This window comes from Orycteropus afer, unplaced genomic scaffold, assembly GCF_000298275.1.
Source record: "Orycteropus afer afer isolate SDZICR_OR568_19922 unplaced genomic scaffold, OryAfe1.0 scaffold00136, whole genome shotgun sequence".
Taxonomy (NCBI): domain Eukaryota; kingdom Metazoa; phylum Chordata; class Mammalia; order Tubulidentata; family Orycteropodidae; genus Orycteropus; species Orycteropus afer.
The window spans coordinates 3,091,655-3,109,801 of NW_006921723.1; the positions used below are offsets into that span (position 1 = coordinate 3,091,655).

General features: G+C 53.0%; 1 protein-coding gene across 1 annotated transcript; it reads right to left on the reverse strand.

The window, feature by feature from the left end:
* Positions 1-3,267: 3,267 nt before the first annotated feature.
* CERS1 (ceramide synthase 1) lies at positions 3,268-18,141 on the reverse strand. Its single transcript, XM_007945371.2, has 6 exons — positions 18,043-18,141; positions 15,726-15,885; positions 6,462-6,642; positions 3,907-4,068; positions 3,502-3,649; positions 3,268-3,384 (listed from the first exon to the last, which is right to left on the reverse strand). Exons 2-6 carry the CDS (start codon positions 15,838-15,840, stop codon positions 3,268-3,270), a joined length of 723 nt encoding a protein of 240 aa, XP_007943562.1. The 5' UTR covers positions 15,841-15,885; positions 18,043-18,141.
* Between the last annotated feature and the right edge of the window lie 6 nt (positions 18,142-18,147).

Below are 18,147 nucleotides of genomic sequence, written 5' to 3' on the forward strand. Positions count from 1 at the left end.
TCTAGCTTCCATGTTTTCCACTTATTTATGCTGAACTCTGCATAATTTCTTCAGAACGTTCAACCTACTGATTCTCTCTTCAACTGTATCTGATCTTTTGAGCTTTAACATCTGTAGTGAGTTGGATGGCGACTCCCAAAAGATATGTCCAGGTCCTAATCCTTAGAACCTTTGAATGGGGCTTTATTTAGCAAAAGGGTCTTTGCAGGTGGGATTGACTGAAGGATCTTGAGATGAAATCATCCTGAATTATCCTCTGCGTGGTCCCTAAATCCAATGACTGGTGTCCTCATAAGAGACAGAATAAAAGAAGACCTGGACGGAGGAGAAGGTCACATGTGACAATAGAGGCAGAGATTGGAACGATGTAGCCACAAGCCAAGGTGCCTGGGGCCCCCAGAAGCTGGGAGAGACAAGGAAGGATCCTCCCCTACATCCTCTGGAGGGAGTGTGGTCCTGCAACACCTTGGTTTCAGACTTCTGGCCTCCTGAACCATGATAGGGTAAATGTTGTTTAAATCAGCAAGTTTGTAGGCCTCAGTATCCATTTCAGACAGTCTCATTATTTTATCTTTTTGATGTATTACTATTATTTTTATAATTTGGCCCTCCACCCACCTGCTTGATAAATTACTTTCAATGTACTTTTCATTTCAGAAATGTACTTTTCATTTCAGAATAATTTCAGCCTTGCAGAAATGTTGCAAAGATAGCACAGAGAGTCCTGGTCTACCCTTCTTCACCGAGTTTCCCCTAATGGGAACATTTTAGAGTCCACGGTGCATATGCCACAACTAAGAAACCAAGATCGTTACAATGCTATTAACTAAATACCAGACTTTATTTGCATTTTCCAGTTTGGTCATAAATACCCCTTTTCTGTCCCAGGGTCCTACATTGCATTTCATGTCACATCTCCTGTCCCTTTGGGTCTGTGACTTTTCTGTCTTTCCTTGTTGCTCATGGCCTTGGCAGTTGCAAAGAAGACTGGCCGGGTGTACTAGAGAATATCCCCTGATCTCACTTCCTTCGTGTCCACCCTATTTTATACATGTGATAGCTCTGGGGCAGTGGTGCTCAGGGGTAGAATTCTCGCCTTCCACGTGGGAGACCCAGGTTCGATTCCCAGCCATGCCCCTCATGCAGCCACCATCTGTGTGTCACGGGAGGCTCGTGTGTTGCTCTGCTGCTGAACAGATGTCAGAGGAGCTTCTGGACTAAGACGGACCAGGAAGAAAGGCCCATGAAACCCCCGTGGATTCCAATGGTCGGATCCACAACCTATCATGGGGCTGGTGCAGGACTGGGCAGGCTTCTGATCCACTGTGTGTGAGTCTGCCAGGAGCCAGACTGACAGGACAGGCCAACAACATGGTAACGGTAGTCACTGACTTCCCTGGAGAATTGGAATCCACTGTTGATTTCCACAGAGCTGATGGTGACAGGTGTGTCCTCATGTGAGCGGAAACGTTTGCACTGAGCTCAAGCTCTGTCTGTTCCAGGAGACACATGCCTGGTTGAGAGGGGTGCCAGGTCCCTGCCACACATTCTGCAGAGACACCCTCAGGGGAGACTGAGCCTTGAGAGTCTGGGGTAAGGAGGTCTGGCTTTCTCTGTCTCTCAAGCTCTGCATTTGAAAGGATGCCTCCACAATGCATTCAGAGTGCCTGGGTGATGCAAACGGTTAACACTTGGCTGCTAATGGAAACACTGAAGGTTCGAGTCCAACCAGAAGCACCTTGGAAGAAAGGCCTGGCAATCTGCTTCTGCAAACTGAGCCGTTGACAACCCTGTGGAGCAGTTACGCTGTGACATGCAAGGGGGCACCAGGAGTCGGGGTTGACCCGGCATCAGCTGGTTCTGTGTGTCACTGCTGTCCAGCTCTCACGGCAGGGCCACCTCCTGGAGTCTTCCATTTCGGCAAGGCAGGCCCCTACTCTCTTCCGCTGCCTCTGGAAGCCGTGGGGAGACCTCACAATCCCCACCCAGAATTCCTGACCCCCAGTCACGGGCGTCTCTGCTGAACGCGCCTTGGATGCGACTGCTGACTGCCCTCCACCACACTCTGCTCTGCCCGTGGCGAGCGGCAGCCGGAGCACAACATTTTGAAGCTGGCGGTTTCCATCTTTCGCTCTGTTTCATCTACATCCACAGCAAACCTGACTTGTTCCACCTCCAACACAGAGCTGGAATGGGACCTTGCTTCAAAGCAGTGGTGACCATGAGCTAGTCAGATGTCCCCTTGGCCACCCAGCCCTCTTCATGTCCCCATTCCAGTGCCCAGCCCCAGGTGGGACTTAGAGCTTCTCCCCACCCTTCACACACGTCAGTCCAAGCTCAAAGGTGCAGGAAGCTTGCAGTTACCAAGAGGGCTTAAGGGCTCCCCATGACCTTACTCTGCTCTCGTTACCCCCTCAATCTGGAGCCTTTCAAGGTTTTTGTTTTTGTTTTTAATCTCTGCTCTCTCTGATCTCCTCTCATTGTGTACCCCATAATCAAGCTCTGATCCTCACAGCTTCCCCAGAAGCACCTGCTCCAGGTCACCAAGCCCACGCCCCCACCACATCAAAGATCGGGGCCTGGCAGCACCTTCTGGGCCCCTGCGCACCTGCCCATCCACTCTTGCTCCTTCTAGAACACTCCTTAGCTTGCTTTGGGGAGCTGCTCTCGGCCCAGCGCATCACCCCATCTGCCTCTGCTTTTCGGGGCTCTTGCCCACAGAAAGGGGGTTCTGACACTCCCAGCTCACCCCCAGGATGCTCCTCCAGGGCCCTGGTTCTTGGCCTCCTTCAGACCCCTGCTGGGAGAAGCACCGAGCCCCCAGCCCCATCTCCTGCTGGGGTCCAAGTCCAGGGGGGCGTGGGGGTGTGGTGTGGATGGTATGGGTGCTAGCTGCCCTGGCAGCCCCTCGTCCCCACCTCCACTATTCCTTCTTGTTGGAACATGGGCTGGAACCCAGCACCCAGCCCTGCTCAAGTCTTCTCTCCAGGACCTGGCCTCTGCCCTGCCCCTCTCACCCCTGCAGGACAAGACCCTGACTCTGCCCTCACTGCTCCACCCACCTGCCCTGCCTCTCCAGCCCCTCTGCGTATCTCTGTCCCCCGTAGCATTAACTCTGTCACTAGGCCATCAGTCCATGCCTTTATTGCAGGCTCGCTGTGAATGTGGCCCAAGACAGCATCCATTTGTCCGCCTGGTCCACGTTTCGGGGCCAGCCCTCGGATGGCGCTCCGCTTAGGCGGTACCCAGGGCTGGCGGGTCGTACACTCACTCGTCTTTGCCGGGCCTGGGGCTTGGGGTCTCGGCCGCAGAGTCATACTCCCGCACGTCGCTCAGCTCCCGCATCTGGCCTGTCAGCACCTTGGCAGCGAAGGCCACGATGTACTGTGGGGGAGAAGCAGATGGCGCTGTAGGGGGGTTGTGGGGGCCCCCCATGAGGAGGAGGAGGGGGCTGGGATGGGGAGGGAGGGAAAGGAGGAGGGGAAGGCGTGAAGGACTCACCAGGAACCAGTAGAGGTTCATGAGGGTGAGCGCCAGCAGCAGTGCGTTGAAGAAGAAGTAGAAGGGGATGTCGGGCACCGAACGCAGGCTGCAGTGCAACGTGGCGTACAGGACCTTGAGCGGGAACCAGTAGAGCCGGAACCAGAACCTAGGGAGGGGTGGTAGTCAGAGGTCGTGCTAGGGGCTGCATTCACCCCTGCCTGCACCTCCTGCCCACACCTGCCCCTGTCCTGTCCTCAACATGTCCCCCACCTGCCCCTTCCCCTGGCCATAACCCTTCCCCTGTCCTTTCCTTGACCTGTTCCCATCAGTCCTTGTCTATCCCCACTCTTGTCTTTTCCTCCCTGCCTCCACCCTGTCCCTGTCCAGGCCCCACCCATCCTTATCCTCCACCCCGCCCCTTACCAGCTGACACTGAAGCTGACACAGCCAAGGTCTGCCGCAAGCGCATGTAGGCGGTGGTGGGTGCCACCCCTGCACTTGAAGTACACGTTGAGCTTGGTGAACTCCAGCTGCACGTCGCTGATGTCATGCAGGAACAGCACAAGGACCCCCACGTTGTGGTACCTGGGAGTGGGGGCAGGCTGCTCACACTGGGGGCCCTGCCACACTTTCCCTGCCAGGAACTCTCGTCCTGGGCCCCAGGTTGGGTCAGGTGGCAGCAGTCAGTGCCCACAGTAGCCCCTCGTCTTCCACCTCTCTGTCTCCCTGGGCCCGGAGCCTCCCAGTAGCCCTTCTCTGATCCAGCCTCATCTTCATAACCCCTATCTTTGTCCAAATCTCTCCAGGAGTGCACGGCTCATTCTGAACACAACCAGATGCTGCAGGTGTACCCTCATCACCCCAAGTGTGGCCTTAATGTCCCAGGTACCTGCATGCTTGCCTAGCAAAGGCCACCTCAGCCTCCCCACCAAGTTTCCAAAGAAGGCCTTAACCCTTCCCTGATTCTTTACTTCGTAGATGCCTAATAGGGAGCCTGGGTTCAGCCCCTAAAAGCTGGCAGCAATCCTTCATCCCTACCCAGACCCCACCCCTCACCTGGGCCCTGCTGCGACTGCCCTGCCCTCCCTCCAACAGTTCCCGTGCTCCTGCCCCAGGACCTTTGCATGTGCTGTTCCTGTTACCAGTGTCCTGGCACCTTTCTTCACCTTTCAGCTTCTGCTTATCTGTCACCCAAGCCCCCCAACTAAACCTACAACATCCCCCCACAGTCCTCATTCTCTGACTTGATTTCTTCTCATAGTTTTTATCACCTTCAAATAATTTTTTTTTTTTTTTTTTGCTTTTCTGCTTTTATCATCTGTCTCCACCCTCTAGAGCAGTACTGTTTTATAGAACTCTCTACAATGATGGAACTGAGGAACGAAATATTTCATTTTATTTAGGTTTATTTCATATGCGTTGAAACACTCCCAGTAGCCAGGCGACTTTGTTGGATAGTGCAGCTAGAGGAGCAGGTCCAACAAAAAGAGAATCTAAGCAACATCCTTCATTTTAAGTTTTCTTGTTGCCACATTAAAAAAAAAAAAAAAGTAAAAAGAAACACTTGTGGATTGAATTATGTCCCTTCCAAATATGTGTTATGGAGCTCTGGTAGCACAGTGCCTAAGGCATTTGACTGCTAACTAGAAAGTTGGTGGTTCACACCCACCAGCCACTCTGTGGAAGGAAGACTGGGCAATCTTCCATAAAGGTTTACCGCCTCAGAAACCCTATGGGGGTCGCTATAAGTCTGAATCGACTCATCGATTCCATGGCAGTGGGTTTGGGTTGGTTTTGATGAAATGTGTGTTGGAATCCTCACCCCTAACTCTAAAACCAAACTCACTGCCATCGAGTCGGATCCGACTCATAGCAACCCCTCCTTGGGTTTCCGAGGCAGTATCTCTATAGAAATTGATTGTCCAGTCTTCTTTCCGAGGAGTAGCTGGTGGGTTTGAACCACCAGCCTTCCGGTTAGCAGTCAAATGCCTTAGGTACTATGCCACCAGAGCTCACCCCTACACCTGGGGTTCTCTCTGTATGTTAAGAGTCCTTAATAGGTTATCAGTGTAGGGTGTGTTGTAAACCTACTCCCTTCTGAGGTATAAAAGAGTAGATTAGCTGCAGAGACAAGCAAGCACAAAGGGAGGAAAGACCGAGGCCACCAGGTACAAGGCTAGAGAAGCTGGAAGAGACGAGGCCCTTCCCTCAGAGCGGACAGAGAGAGCCTCCCCTAGAGCCTGAATTCAGACGTCTAGCTTCCTGAATGGTGAGAAAATAAATGTCTGCTCTTTAAAACCACCCACTTGTGAGAACAGAAGGGCAGTGTCTGCACAGGGAGACAGCTCAGGGGGGCAGGAGTGCATGGGAGGGAAGGACACAGGGAAGAGGTAACTATGGGGAGGAAGTGGGAGGAGAGCTGTTGCATTGTGGGAAATTGCAGTCAATATCATGAGACAAAATGTATATCAACTGTATGGAAAATGAATTTGTTCTGTAAACTGTCACCCAGATCACAATACAAATTAAAAAAAAAAAAAAAAACCCACTCGTGGTATTTCTGTTACAATAGCACTAAGACACTAAGAAAACAGGTCAAATTAATTTGAAGAATAAACACAATCTATCGTCATTTCAGCATGTATTCAGTACAACACAGAGTTCAAGCCAGGAGATCCTTTCACTGGACAGGGGAGGAGACGTGACTGTTGGAGCCCACTGAGCTTGGACAAGGTGTGGCTCCACTGTTCAGACTGCAAGTGGCCCATGGCAGCTGCGCCAGGCTCAAGAACACCAGGGTTTGTCTGGGGTGGTCTCTGCTGCACCCCCAGTCCCAGGTGGGGATCTGAGTGGGGACAGATGCTGGGGTGAGACCGGGGGGTTCCTTGTGCCTCTTTAACCCCATCCTGGACCTCCCCCTCCAGCCTCTCCCTTCACTAGCCCCCCAGCCCTGTGGCCCATTCCAGCCCTGAGCTCACCGGAAGGCATATGAGGAGACGATAAGGACGAGAGTAACCACGTGGTGGACAAGCATGACCACCGAGTCCTTGCGCCAGGCGTCCATGTAGAGCGTGGCGTAGATGGAGTGGCCATAGAAGCTGCCCTGCAGGAGGTAGGCCGCCGAGATGTCCCGTGGCACTGCCATGCCTGGCTTCCAGTCTGCAGAAAACCATGCCAAGCGGTCAGGCCGAGTGCACCTCGTTATTGTTTGTTAACAGACTTTATCTTTTTAGAACTGTTTGAGGTGGACAGAAGAAACAGAATAGAGTTCCCACATGGCCCCTACCCTACATAATTTCCTGAGTTATTACCAAAAAAAAAAAAAAAAAGTTACTGTCAAGTTGACTCTGACTCACATCAACCTCATGAGCGTCACAGTAGAACTGTGTTCCATAGATGTTCCAATGGCTAATTTTTCAGAAGTAGATTGCCAGGCCTTTCTTCTGAGGCACCTCTGAGGGGCCCTGAACCCCCAGCTTTTTAGCAGCCAAGTGCTTAACTGTGTGTACCACTCAGGGGCAGGGATGACTCCCTGGTTATTAACATCTTACAGTCCCATGGTCTGTATGTTACAAGTAATGAACCAGCATTGGTACGCAGCTATGAGGTGACTCTCAGTGGGTTTTCAGGAGTTTAGGGTGCCCTGGTGGCGTAGTGCCTAAGGCACTTGACTGCTAACCAGAAGGCTGGCAGTTCAAACCCACCAGCCACTCCTCAGAAGGAAGGTTGGGCAAATACTTCTGTAGTGATACTGCCTATGAGCCAGACCCAACTCAATGGCAGAGAATTTAGAGTTTTTAAGGAGCTCTGGTGGCATGGTGCCTAAGGCATTTGATTGCTAACCAGAAGTCAATATCATGGCAGTTCAAACTCACCAGCCATTCCATGGAAGGAAGACTGGGCAATCTACTTCCATAAAGATTTACCACCTCAGAAACCCAAAGGGGGTTGCTATGAGTCAGAATCTACTCAATGGCAGTGAGGTTTTTTTTTTTTCTTCTTCTTCTTCTTTATGGATTCAGAAGATCCCCTAGCCCTGACATGTCTCAGTCCCTTGTGCTATTTCCAACACCACCCTGGACCCCGACCTTCCGTCTTCTCCAGGCAGCTTGGACGCCCCTGTCTTGCTGGCCTCCCAGGTATCTCTTTCCTTCCAAACCCCCAACTTGCAGGGGAAGCAGAATTTACCGAGTACCTATAGTGTCACTGCAGCGAGGATCCCTTCTCTGCCTTGCCCTCCTCCTCTAGTCCCCCAGCACACCTACTTATCCTCAGCAGGGCGCCACACCTTCCTGTAAGGCCAACCGCCGGCTCAAGGCAGGAGCATCCCACAGCCCTCCTACACCTTGTCCACGCCACTTTGGCCACATGGACCTGTAGCCTTCTAGGTTGTCCTCCTCTTTGGGTCCAAAGCTGACCCCCAGCTTCATTTGGGGGCCTCCTTACACTGGATTCAGTGATCAGTAGCCACTCCTCTATGTCACCTAGAGGCCAGCTGCCCCCCTCACGTCCTCTTACACCCCTGCCTCGACAACAATTCTTCATCCACAGAGCTGAGACCCACCTGGAACCCCATAGGGAACATTCCTTCCTGTCCACACTTCTGCTTGCTTCCCCCTGTCTCCGCTACCCACACCTTGATCTAGGTACCACAGTCCCCTATCAGTGCTGCCTTGGTGTCTCAGTGGCCTCTGCCAGCTGCTCCTGACATCACACTCCCCACAGTTACCCCCAAGACCCAGCAATTCCACTCAGAGGTGTGCACCCAAAAGAACAGAAAGCAGGGACTCAGACCGTTTGTACACCAGTGTCCATTGCAGCACAAGTCACAACAGAAAAAAGGTAGAAACAACTCAAGTGTCCATCAGAAGTGATGGATAAACACAATGTGGTCCAGCCACACAATGGAATACAGGTATCCCCTGCTTTTTGAGAGTTCACTTGCCGCCTCTTCCCTTTTACGAAAGACCCATATGAGTGCTTGTTTTCACTAACCGAAAGAAACCCGAAGAAGATTTTCACTTTTATGACAAAAAGCAAAAAGCGAGTTCGCGTTCGGTGTCTGTTTCCCCGCGAGCCCTTACAGAGGCAGCGCACGTCTCAAGCCACTGCAGCAGCATTGCCCAGCTCCTTCCACAGCAACTGCCTCGGCATCTCAGCATCTCCGCTTACAACTGTGTCTGTGAACCCTGCATGTTGGTGTTATTTTAGGTTTTATATGTTATTTGGTATGATTTGACAGATTAATGCTTGGGTCTGGGAAAGTGCAAATGTTTCTGGAATGGTAATTGCATCTTCAGGAGCTCTGGTGGCATAGTTCCTAAGGCACTTGACTGCTAACCAGAAGGCTGGCGGTTCAAACCCACCAGCCACTCCTCGGAAGGAAGGTTGGGCAATCTACTTCCGTAGTGATACTGCCTCGGAAACCCAAGGAGGGGTCGCTATGAGTCGGGTCCGACTTAACAGCACATAACAACAAGTGCATCTTCGCTTTCCACCGTTTCGGCTCGCGAGAGGTTACATAGGAATGGTGTACTTTCGGACAGCGGGGAAAGCCTGCATTGCTTAGCCATAAAGAGGAATGAAGGTCTGAAAAACCTGCTACAATGTTGGATGGATCCTGAAAACACGGTGCTCTGTGAGAGAAGCCGGACCCCAAAGGCCAAAGAGTGTCTGATTCCATTTACATGAAACATCCAAACAGGCAAATCGACAGACAGAAAACAGGTTACTGCTTGTTGGGCTGGGGAAGGGATTGCTGATGGGGACAGGCTTTCCTTTGAGGTGATGAGAATATTCTGGAACTACACTGAGGTGGTGGTGGCACAACAATGTGAATGTAAGTGGACTCCCTGCATGGAACAAATGGTTAAAGGCTTGACTACCAGCCGAAAAGTTGACGGTTCAAAGCCATTCAGCATTGCCTCGGAAGGAAGGCCTGGTGATCTGCTTCCTGAAGATTACAGCCCCACACCCTTGAAACGGCTCTGCTCTGCACCACAGGGTTGCCGTGAGTTATAATTCACACTGTTGTAACCAACAACAGTTCTGTTAACTTTACCTCAATTTAAAAAGCGTGAAAAATGCTGTATGGAAAGTGAATTTGCTCTGTAAATTTTCACCCAAATCACAATTAAAAAAAAAAAAAGCACGAATCAGATCTCAGGGCCCACCCCATTCACTCCATGAACTACATCCAGGACTCTTCAAGGCCTAAAGCAAACCTACACTCCCAGCCATGGCTGTGACCTTCCCCCAGCCCTGCCCTTGTCCTTGAGCCACCATATGGTGACCCTGCAGTCAGTGATGCCTCTGGCCCTTACCTTCCCCCTCCCCCAACTGCCTCCCTGCAAGTTGACTCTGTCCCTCTGAGCCACGGCCCTCTGGCAACCCCCTTCACTGCTGTCCCTGGGCCTGGACCCACCCTCAGGACTCCATCTGCACTGAGGCCCAGTTTCAGGGTACCCCTCTCTGTGTGAGGCCCCTGGTGGGGGCGGGGAAACTGCGCTGAACACCATCCAACCACATATGGCAGGAGTTCAGGAGGGAACAGAAGGAACTGAGGGCTGCTAGTCCTGCTGAAAATGGGGGTGGCTGTGGGGGCGACCTCCCAACTACTGCAGGGAGGAAGGAGAGGACAAGGCCGCAGGGGCCGGACACCGAGCTGTCTGTGAGCCAAGCGCTACGTGGAAACCTAACACCTGTCCTGACGTCCACCTGGCCAGGTGTCTCCATTTCACAGAGGCCAAGGACACAGCACAGGGGACTGTCTGCACCGGGTCGGGCCCCTGGGGAGGAGCATGGAAGGCCATGGAAGGATGGCTTGTACAGGCCCCTGCAGCTCCCATGATGGGTGGAACTGTGTTCCCCAGAGAGACATGCTGGAGTCCTAAGCTCTGCACCTGTGACAGTGGCCTTGTCTGGAGAAAAAAGGTTTTCCTATCAGTTAACGGGGCCATGTTGGAGTAGGGCTAGTCCTCATCCCTTCTGAGTAGGGTCTCATAAAAGGGGAGAAAAGGCAGGGAATTGGGGTCACACACAGGGGGAAGACAGACAACATATGAAGATCGCCGGCAAGGGAATTCCACGGATGGCTGGCTCCCACTAAAATCCAGGAGAGAGGCCTGAAGCGGATTGTCCTGTCTCAGTGGGAATCAACACGGCCAATACCCTGACTTGGGCTCCCAGCCTCCAAAACTGGGAGATGATAAATTTCTTTTCTTTAGAGGCCCCACTTTGTGGTACTTTTTCTCGGCAGCCCGGGGAGACTGAGACACCCCCATCTGTGTGTTGGGGCTGGAGGCCTCCTAACTCTGTAACCCTCAGAGCTCCTGCTGCCCTGGTCTTGGGCTGTGGCTGAACCATCCCCGCTCAGCTCTGATTCAGGAGTGGTGGTGAAGGAGGACATGTGCATCATTCATTGAACATTTCTTTTTTTGTTTAAATTCTTTATTTTTTTGTGCATTCCTGCCTGGTGAGCTGTCTCCCTGTGCAAACACTGCCCTTCTGTTCTCCCATGATTGATGGCTCTAAGGAGTGTTATCTACCTGATGGAAATGTTCACCCTGGACACTTCTGAGAGTGACTGTCATCACCAGCCTTCAGGGACACCCTGTGGGGTGACTCATGCTGTCAGTCTCCAGGATGAGGGTCACTTTACCTGGTCACATGTCTTCTCATCTACACACGTGAGCCTACCAGCTGGTACTTCTTCCATCTCCCACAGGTCAGACCCTCAGACCTGTGGCTATCTCCCACCCCAAAAGTTCCTTGGGAGTCCTAGGGTGGTACAAACAGTTAAGTGCTCAGTTGCTAACTAAAAAGTTGGCAGTTCTAATTGACCCAGAAGCACCTTGGAAGAAAAGCCTGGTAATTTATTGCCAGAAACTCAGCCACTGAAAACCCTATGACACGCTGACACACGTGGGGTTGCCATGAGTCGGGCTGATTTGCTGGCAAGTGAAGTAAGTCCCTCCCTGGACCCCACGGTCCCTCCACTACTTCCACATTTCACTCTAAGTGTCTCAGAGAAGCAGCCGGGGCCCACCTCAGTCCTGCCCACCCTGCAACTCTCTAGAACCTTTTGCCCACCGGCCACTAGTCAGCTGGTCTCCACCCTTGTTCTGTCAACCCCTGGCAACACCCCACTGCTGGTCCCCGAGCCTGCACCTGTGTCTGACATCAGCAAACGGTTTCCCTTCTGTCTGCACCCACACCCTGGGTGACCCCAGCTTTAAAAGCTACCCCACCTCACCCTCCTGACTTCTAGACTCTGGTGTCAACTGCCACCAACATTTCCATAGGTGGACCAACCCGCTCCATGTGTCCCCAATATCGCCCCTGGGAGGACCAGACCCTGGTGTCATTGATCTCCAGTTTGACAGCAAAACCTGATGGGTTCCACCTTCAAACTACTTCTTTTGTGTGTGTGTGTGATTTGGGTGAAAATTTACAGAGCAAATTCACTTTCCATACAGCAGTTCACATACTTTGTCTCGTGACATTGACTACAATTCTCCACAATGCAACAGCTCCCCTCCCACTTCCTCCTGACAGTCACCTCTTCCCTGCATCCATCCCTCCATGCACTCCTGCCTCCTGAGCTGTCTCCCTGTGCATAAACAGCCCTTCTTTCTCCCATGATTTTTCTCTCCAAGGAGTGTATCTACCTCAAGTACATGTTCACCTCATATGCCTGTCTTTTGTTTGGCTGGAAGCCACAGGTGTGGGTTCAATTCCAGACCTGAAGGGCAGCTAGGGGCCATAGTCTCAGTGGTTCCACCAGGCTCTATCAGACCAGCAAACCTGGTCCCCTCCCCTTTTTTCCCCAAATGCTTTTGAGTTTTGTTCCACATTTTTCTCCCTCTCTATCCAGAATCTCCTACATCGATTCCCTTCCAAGTGGTTGACAGTGGTAGCTGGGCACCATCTAGTTCTTCTGGTCTCATAGTCGTATAGGCTGAAGATTGCGTGGTGTACCAGTTGCGAGGACTAATTCTTTCCATGAATCTTTGTTTTTTTTCATTCTTCTTTGCTCTGGATGAGGAGAGACCCATCGTTGCATCTAGATGGCTGCTTGCAGGCTTTTAAGACTGCAGTCACTACTCACCAAACAAACTACTTCTTAAGTCTAGCTCCCTTCACCCCGCCCCAGGCCCCAGACTGTCTGGGCCCCATCCCCTGATTTCAGATGCCAGCCAGGGGGACCTGTGGCCGCTGCAATTGGGTCATGTTCCTCCTTGGCTCACAGTCCTCCTGGTAAAATCAAATGCTCACCATACCTCCATGGGGTCTAGGCAGCGACCCTCTTGCTGCCTACCAGTATGCCAGGACACTTCAGGTCCTCATTTACAAGCCACCTTCAGGGCCGCCTGACCTGGGGACACCACCTCCTCCCTCCGCGCCACACCCCCACCTCCGAGACCACTTGGTTTCCTCATCAGCACTAATCTCACTCACTTATCTGGTTCACTGTGTGCAGCCCCTAGGTGGTTTGACCTGGGTGGGGCTTTCTCTGTCTTCCTTGTGCGTGGCACCCAGTGAGCCAAACACCAAACCCGCTGCCGTCAAGTGGATCCCAATGTGTGGTGACACCGTATGTGTCAGAGTAGAACTGTGCTCTTCTGTAGGGCTTTCTTTTTCTTTGAATTTTCTTTATTTGGTTGTTGTTGAGAATACACACAGCAAAACATATACGGATTCCACAGTTTGTACATGTGCAATTCAGTGACATTGGTTACATGCTTGTAGTTGTGCAGGCATTCTCACCCTCCTTGTCTGAGCTGTTCCTCCCTCATTAATATAAACTCATGGTCCCCTAAGGTTCCCATCTAATCTTACAAGTTGCTGTTGTTAACTTGATCCTGTATATCTAGTTCTTAAAAAAACACAGTGCTCAAGGAAGACCTGTTTTTACTAGTTAAACTATTATTTGGTTTTAAGAAGACTGAAGGGAACACTTTTGGTTTAAGTTTTGAAGATGATCTCAGGGCAATAGCTTTGGAGGTTCATCTACCCTCCGTGGCTCCAGAAAGTCTAGAGTCTATGAGAATTTGAAATTCTGTTCTGCACTTCCCCCCTTTTGATCAGGATTCTTCTATGGAATCTTTGATCAAAATGCTCATTGATGGCAGCCGGGCACCAGCCAGCTCTGGTCTCATGGCAAAGGGGGGAGTTGTTCATGGAGACAGTTAGCCACACATTCCATTAAAAAAAAAAAAAAAAAAAAAAACTTCACTGCTGTCAGTCAGATCTGACTCATAGTGACCCCTCCCTGGGAGGGAGCTCTGGTGGCATGGTACCTAAGGCACTTGACTGCTAACCAGAAGGCTGGCAGTTCAAACCCACCAGCCACTCCTCAGAAGGAAGGTTGGGCAATCTACTTCCATTGTGATATTGCCTTGGAAACCCAAGGAGGGGTCGCTATGAGTTGGGTCTGACTCAATGGCAGTGGGTTTTTTCTCACTACGGGAGTAGATTGCTCAATCTTCCTTCCCAGGAGTGACTGACTGGTGGGTTTGAATCGCCAGCCTTCTGGTTAGCAGTCACATGCCTTAGGCACTACCCCATCCTCCTCTTATTCCTGACTCCTCTTTCCTCTGTTGCTCCAGGTGAATAGAGACCAACTGTTGTGCCTTGGATGGCTGCTTGCAAGCTTGTAAGACACCAGGCACTATCCAACGAGTTAAGAAGTAGAACAGAAGCATTAAACACATTATTAAGCTAATTAACTGGGATGTCCCATGGAACCATGACCCTAAACCTCCAAACCAAGAAAGTAAATATCATGAGGTGGCTGATTGTACACAAGCAGCCTCAGCGTTATTCTTTTTTTGTCGTTATAAGTCTATCACACAGCTTTTGCCAATTCAACTTTCTACAGGTGAACAACTTACTGACAGCAATTACAATCATCGGCTGTGCAACCCCACCCTGAATCAGTGGGATTTCTCCATTACCGTTAGCCCTTCTTTTCTCCTCCCTCCCGCCCCTGGTAGCTATTATAAACTTTTGTTTCTATACATTCCCCTTTTCTTGTCTTTTTACATGAATGAAGTCATACAGTATTTATCCTTCTGTGACTGCCTTATTTCACTCAGCATAGTATCTTCAAGTTCCATCCATATTGTAGCATGCATCAAGACTTCAGTTCTCCTACTGGCTGAGTAGTAGTCCTTTGTATGTATGTACCACATACCGTTTATCCATTCATCTGCTGGTGCACACTTAGGCAGTTTCCACCTCTTGGCTATGTGCCCTAGGGTTTCCGATGGCAGACTGTCTGGAAGTAGATCATCAGGCCTATCTTCCAAGCTGCCTTTGAGTGGACTCAAAGCACCAACCTTTTGGCCAGCAGCTGAGCATGTTCACCCTTTCCACCACCTGGGGACTCCTCCTGGCATATAACAGGCACTCAGTAAACATGTAAGAAGCAAGTAACTCAAACGCCCATAGCATGATTTGCAGGGAGAAGGCAGAGACAACGTCCCACCTGGATCGTTAGCTTTATGCCTGTGAAGGGAAGTGAGCAACACCTGTGTGCCTCCCCTCAGAGGACTGGGATACGGGGAGCTGTGCAGGGGGCTGAGCAAGCCTGGGACCCCACAGCAGAAGGTTCCATGCTGGTCTCCCAATGGGCTGGGTGTGTCCACTCACTCCAATCACAGAGCCACCGGGTCCCCTCAGGCTGCTCAAACACAGCAGGTCTGTGGAGACTGATATACCATTCACACGCATCCCTGAGCCACGGCAGGGTTCATCGCAGGAATAAAATGGCCATATACCCCTATCACAGACACTGGTGATGCCTCCTCGGTCCCTTCCCCACCTCTCAAGCAGGTCAGGTTACCTAGAGCTCAGGCATCAACAGCCCTCACATCTAATCCCATCATCAGATCAGAATATGCCAGAACCAGCCACTTCTCACCATCTTTATTTTCGCCTCAATCTGGTCCCCGGCCTCCTCCCTAGACCTTGCCTCTCTCTCATCCCAGACTCTCCTATCTCCATACAGCAGTCAGAAAGAGCCTTATAAACCCAGGAAATTCCACCACACCCACCTCTCACTTAATCTCACCCCATTTACAATGAAACATGACTGTGACCACTTCTCTCACACACTCGCACCAAGACAGTGCACGCCTCAGGGCCTTTACACATGCTGTTCCCATCACCTGGACCCCTGCTTTGGGCAATGAAAGGGTTCACCTCCAGGACACCTCCCCCCATCACAGGGCCCCTACCGTAGAAGACGGAGGGCGGGTCGTGGAAGAAGGGGTAGTCAGTGCTGAAGAGCAAGTAGGCGCTGTAGCTCCAGGCGCCCAGGTAGAACAGAAACTTCCAGGCACTCTCAGGCATCTTGGCGGCATCTCTGGGCTGGAGGCGGCACCGTTTGGCCAGAGGCTATGGGTGAGAGGGTGTGCAGCTGTGGATGCTTAGCTCCAGGGAACACTCATCCAGGGCAAGGAAACTGAGGCTGGGGACTTGGGAAGCTGAGTGCTCCTGAGGCTGGGCATCGTAGGGACAGTGGAGAGGGCCCCTGTGCCCGAAGCTGCCCAAGCGTAACTGGAGCCAGTGTGTGGGTGCCAAGGACTAAAGTTAGTGCCCAGCTGTCTGGGCACTGCAGTGCTGGGGAGGGGGACAAGGGAATCACAGGGGCCTCATACAAGGGAGGCCAATGGGGACAGCAGGAGGGAATGGGTGGGTGCAGGGGGAGGGAGGGGTTTCATGGGGATGGGAATAGAAAAAGGGGCCATGTAGGGGCTGTGGGGGCAGCTCCAGGAAGGAAATGTGGGGGGATATGAGAACACCAGTGAACATGGGGGTGGGGCTGGAAAATTCAAAGAGTATTCACAGGGGGGATGGAAGGGGGATGAGGAGAGCTTGAGGGGAAAGAGGTATCTCTGAGTGGAAATTTGGGGGGGCATCCAGAGAGGAATGTGAAGCCCTAGGGAAGATGGGGGTGGGAAGGTGGGGGGCCCATGAGAATTGGGGAGAGACAAAGGGTGGGTCCAGGGAAGGGGTGTCACAGTTGAGGGATGTGAGCAGAAATATGAGGACTAGAGCTGACATCAGGGAGCACAGGAGGGCCAGGCATGGAGGAATATGAGGGGGGGACTCTACCACACACTGAGGGGCCATGGTGCCCCTGGGGCCTCAAGTAGGGTCCCCTAACTCTATGGGGGTGGGGCTCCAGCATTGCTGAGAAAGTCCAGCCACAGCTGAGGGGGCTGGAGCCTGGAGCGGTTGCCATGGAGACAGTCAGAGCCAGCTCCAGTAACCCCTGGCAACGGGGCTGCTGCCAAGAAGATGCATTTTGGAGGCTGGGGCAGCCCCTCCGCCCTGTTTCTTGGGAAGGGCAAGTCCTGAATTGGGGCATACGCCCCACCCGGCTGAGAGCTCGGGAGGGCTGGGGGGTGGGAGCCTGGCCTTGGGGCCTCTGGAAGAGTCAGGAGGATGTCCAGCTGCCCCCGACTCAGCTCTCTCAGGGATGCATGGAGTGGGCCCAAGCTCTTGAAGCCCAGGGACTGCCAAATCTCCTCTTCCCCCTCTCACATTTCTCAGCAGGACACTGGGAAGACAGGGGGAGAGATGGGCGGGAGGGGACCAAACCAGATAGGGGCCAGAGCTGCCATATGGAGGGACCCCTCTCACACCCTGCTTCCCCATCCCTGGTGCAGAGTGCTGGGCAAGAACTCTCCGTGATGTGGGTGACAAGTGGGTGGGGGTGGGGACAGGGGCCCCCAGAGACAACAACCCACCGGCCGACTTAACAAGGCCCAGTCTCTCCCTGGCCCGCAGAGAAAGGCTTCTTTGTTGGTGCTGGGCACTCTGTCCCCACACCCCTGCCAGACTGAAGCGGCGTAACTGGGCCAATGAGTTGGCCCTTCCTCTCAACTCCCGAAGCAGAGACCCCTCCCCAAGGAAAGGTGGGGGCAGGGTCTCCAGGACTCCCCCAGCACTGAACAGATGGGCCGCAGCCTCTCCCGGCCCCTGCCTGAGAGCCCAACTACGCAGCCCAGCCGGTGCAGCCTTAGAGGCATCGCTGTCCAGCGCCAAGCGCCACCGCTCCCCCGCCCCCGAGTCTTTGCTGTCGCTGGTCGGACGGTGGCGCTGACCCCTGACAGCACAGGTAGTGACCGGGTAGTACTGCCTCTCCCCGTCACCGACAGGGAGCAGCGGGCAACCCCGCCCCGCGGCCGCACGAGCCCCACTCCAAAGGCTCCCGCATCGCCTGCGTGGTGCCGTCCCGCTCCCCTGCCTGGCTGGTGTGCGTGGAGGCAAGGGTCCCCCACCGCCTGAGACGTCTTGTCCTGAACCCACGTCCCGAGATTCCCGCTCACTGACCCAAATGGGTCTCTGTCCCCGCCCCGGGCGCTACAACCTCATTTATCCTAAAGGAAGGAACGGAGATCTGGGATCCCCCCTCTTTTCGGGGCAATCTCATTCCGAACCCCAGGCCCAGGCCCCGTCCAAGGCCCTCGCCACACTCACTTGAAAGAGGCGCGCGGTGGCCTAGGGACCACCCTTCTCCCCCAGCCCCCCACCCACCGCACTCACCCGAAAGAGGCGCTCGGTGGCCGCCGTGCGCAGCGCGGTCCAGCCGAGCGCGCCAAGCGCCAGCAGCAGTAGCTCGGGCGGCGCCAGGTGCGCGTGCTCGGCCAG

Coding starts and splice junctions, on each gene's coding strand:
- CERS1 (XM_007945371.2), bottom strand. CDS start 15,840: ATGCCTGAGAGTGCCTGGAAGTTTCTGTTCTACCTGGGCGCCTGGAGC. Junction 4,069..6,461: donor GTCTCCTCATATGCCTTCCG/GTGAGCTCAGGG, acceptor CCCCACTCCCAG/GTACCACAACGTGGGGGTCC. Junction 3,385..3,501: donor TGAACCTCTACTGGTTCCTG/GTGAGTCCTTCA, acceptor TCTCCCCCACAG/TACATCGTGGCCTTCGCTGC.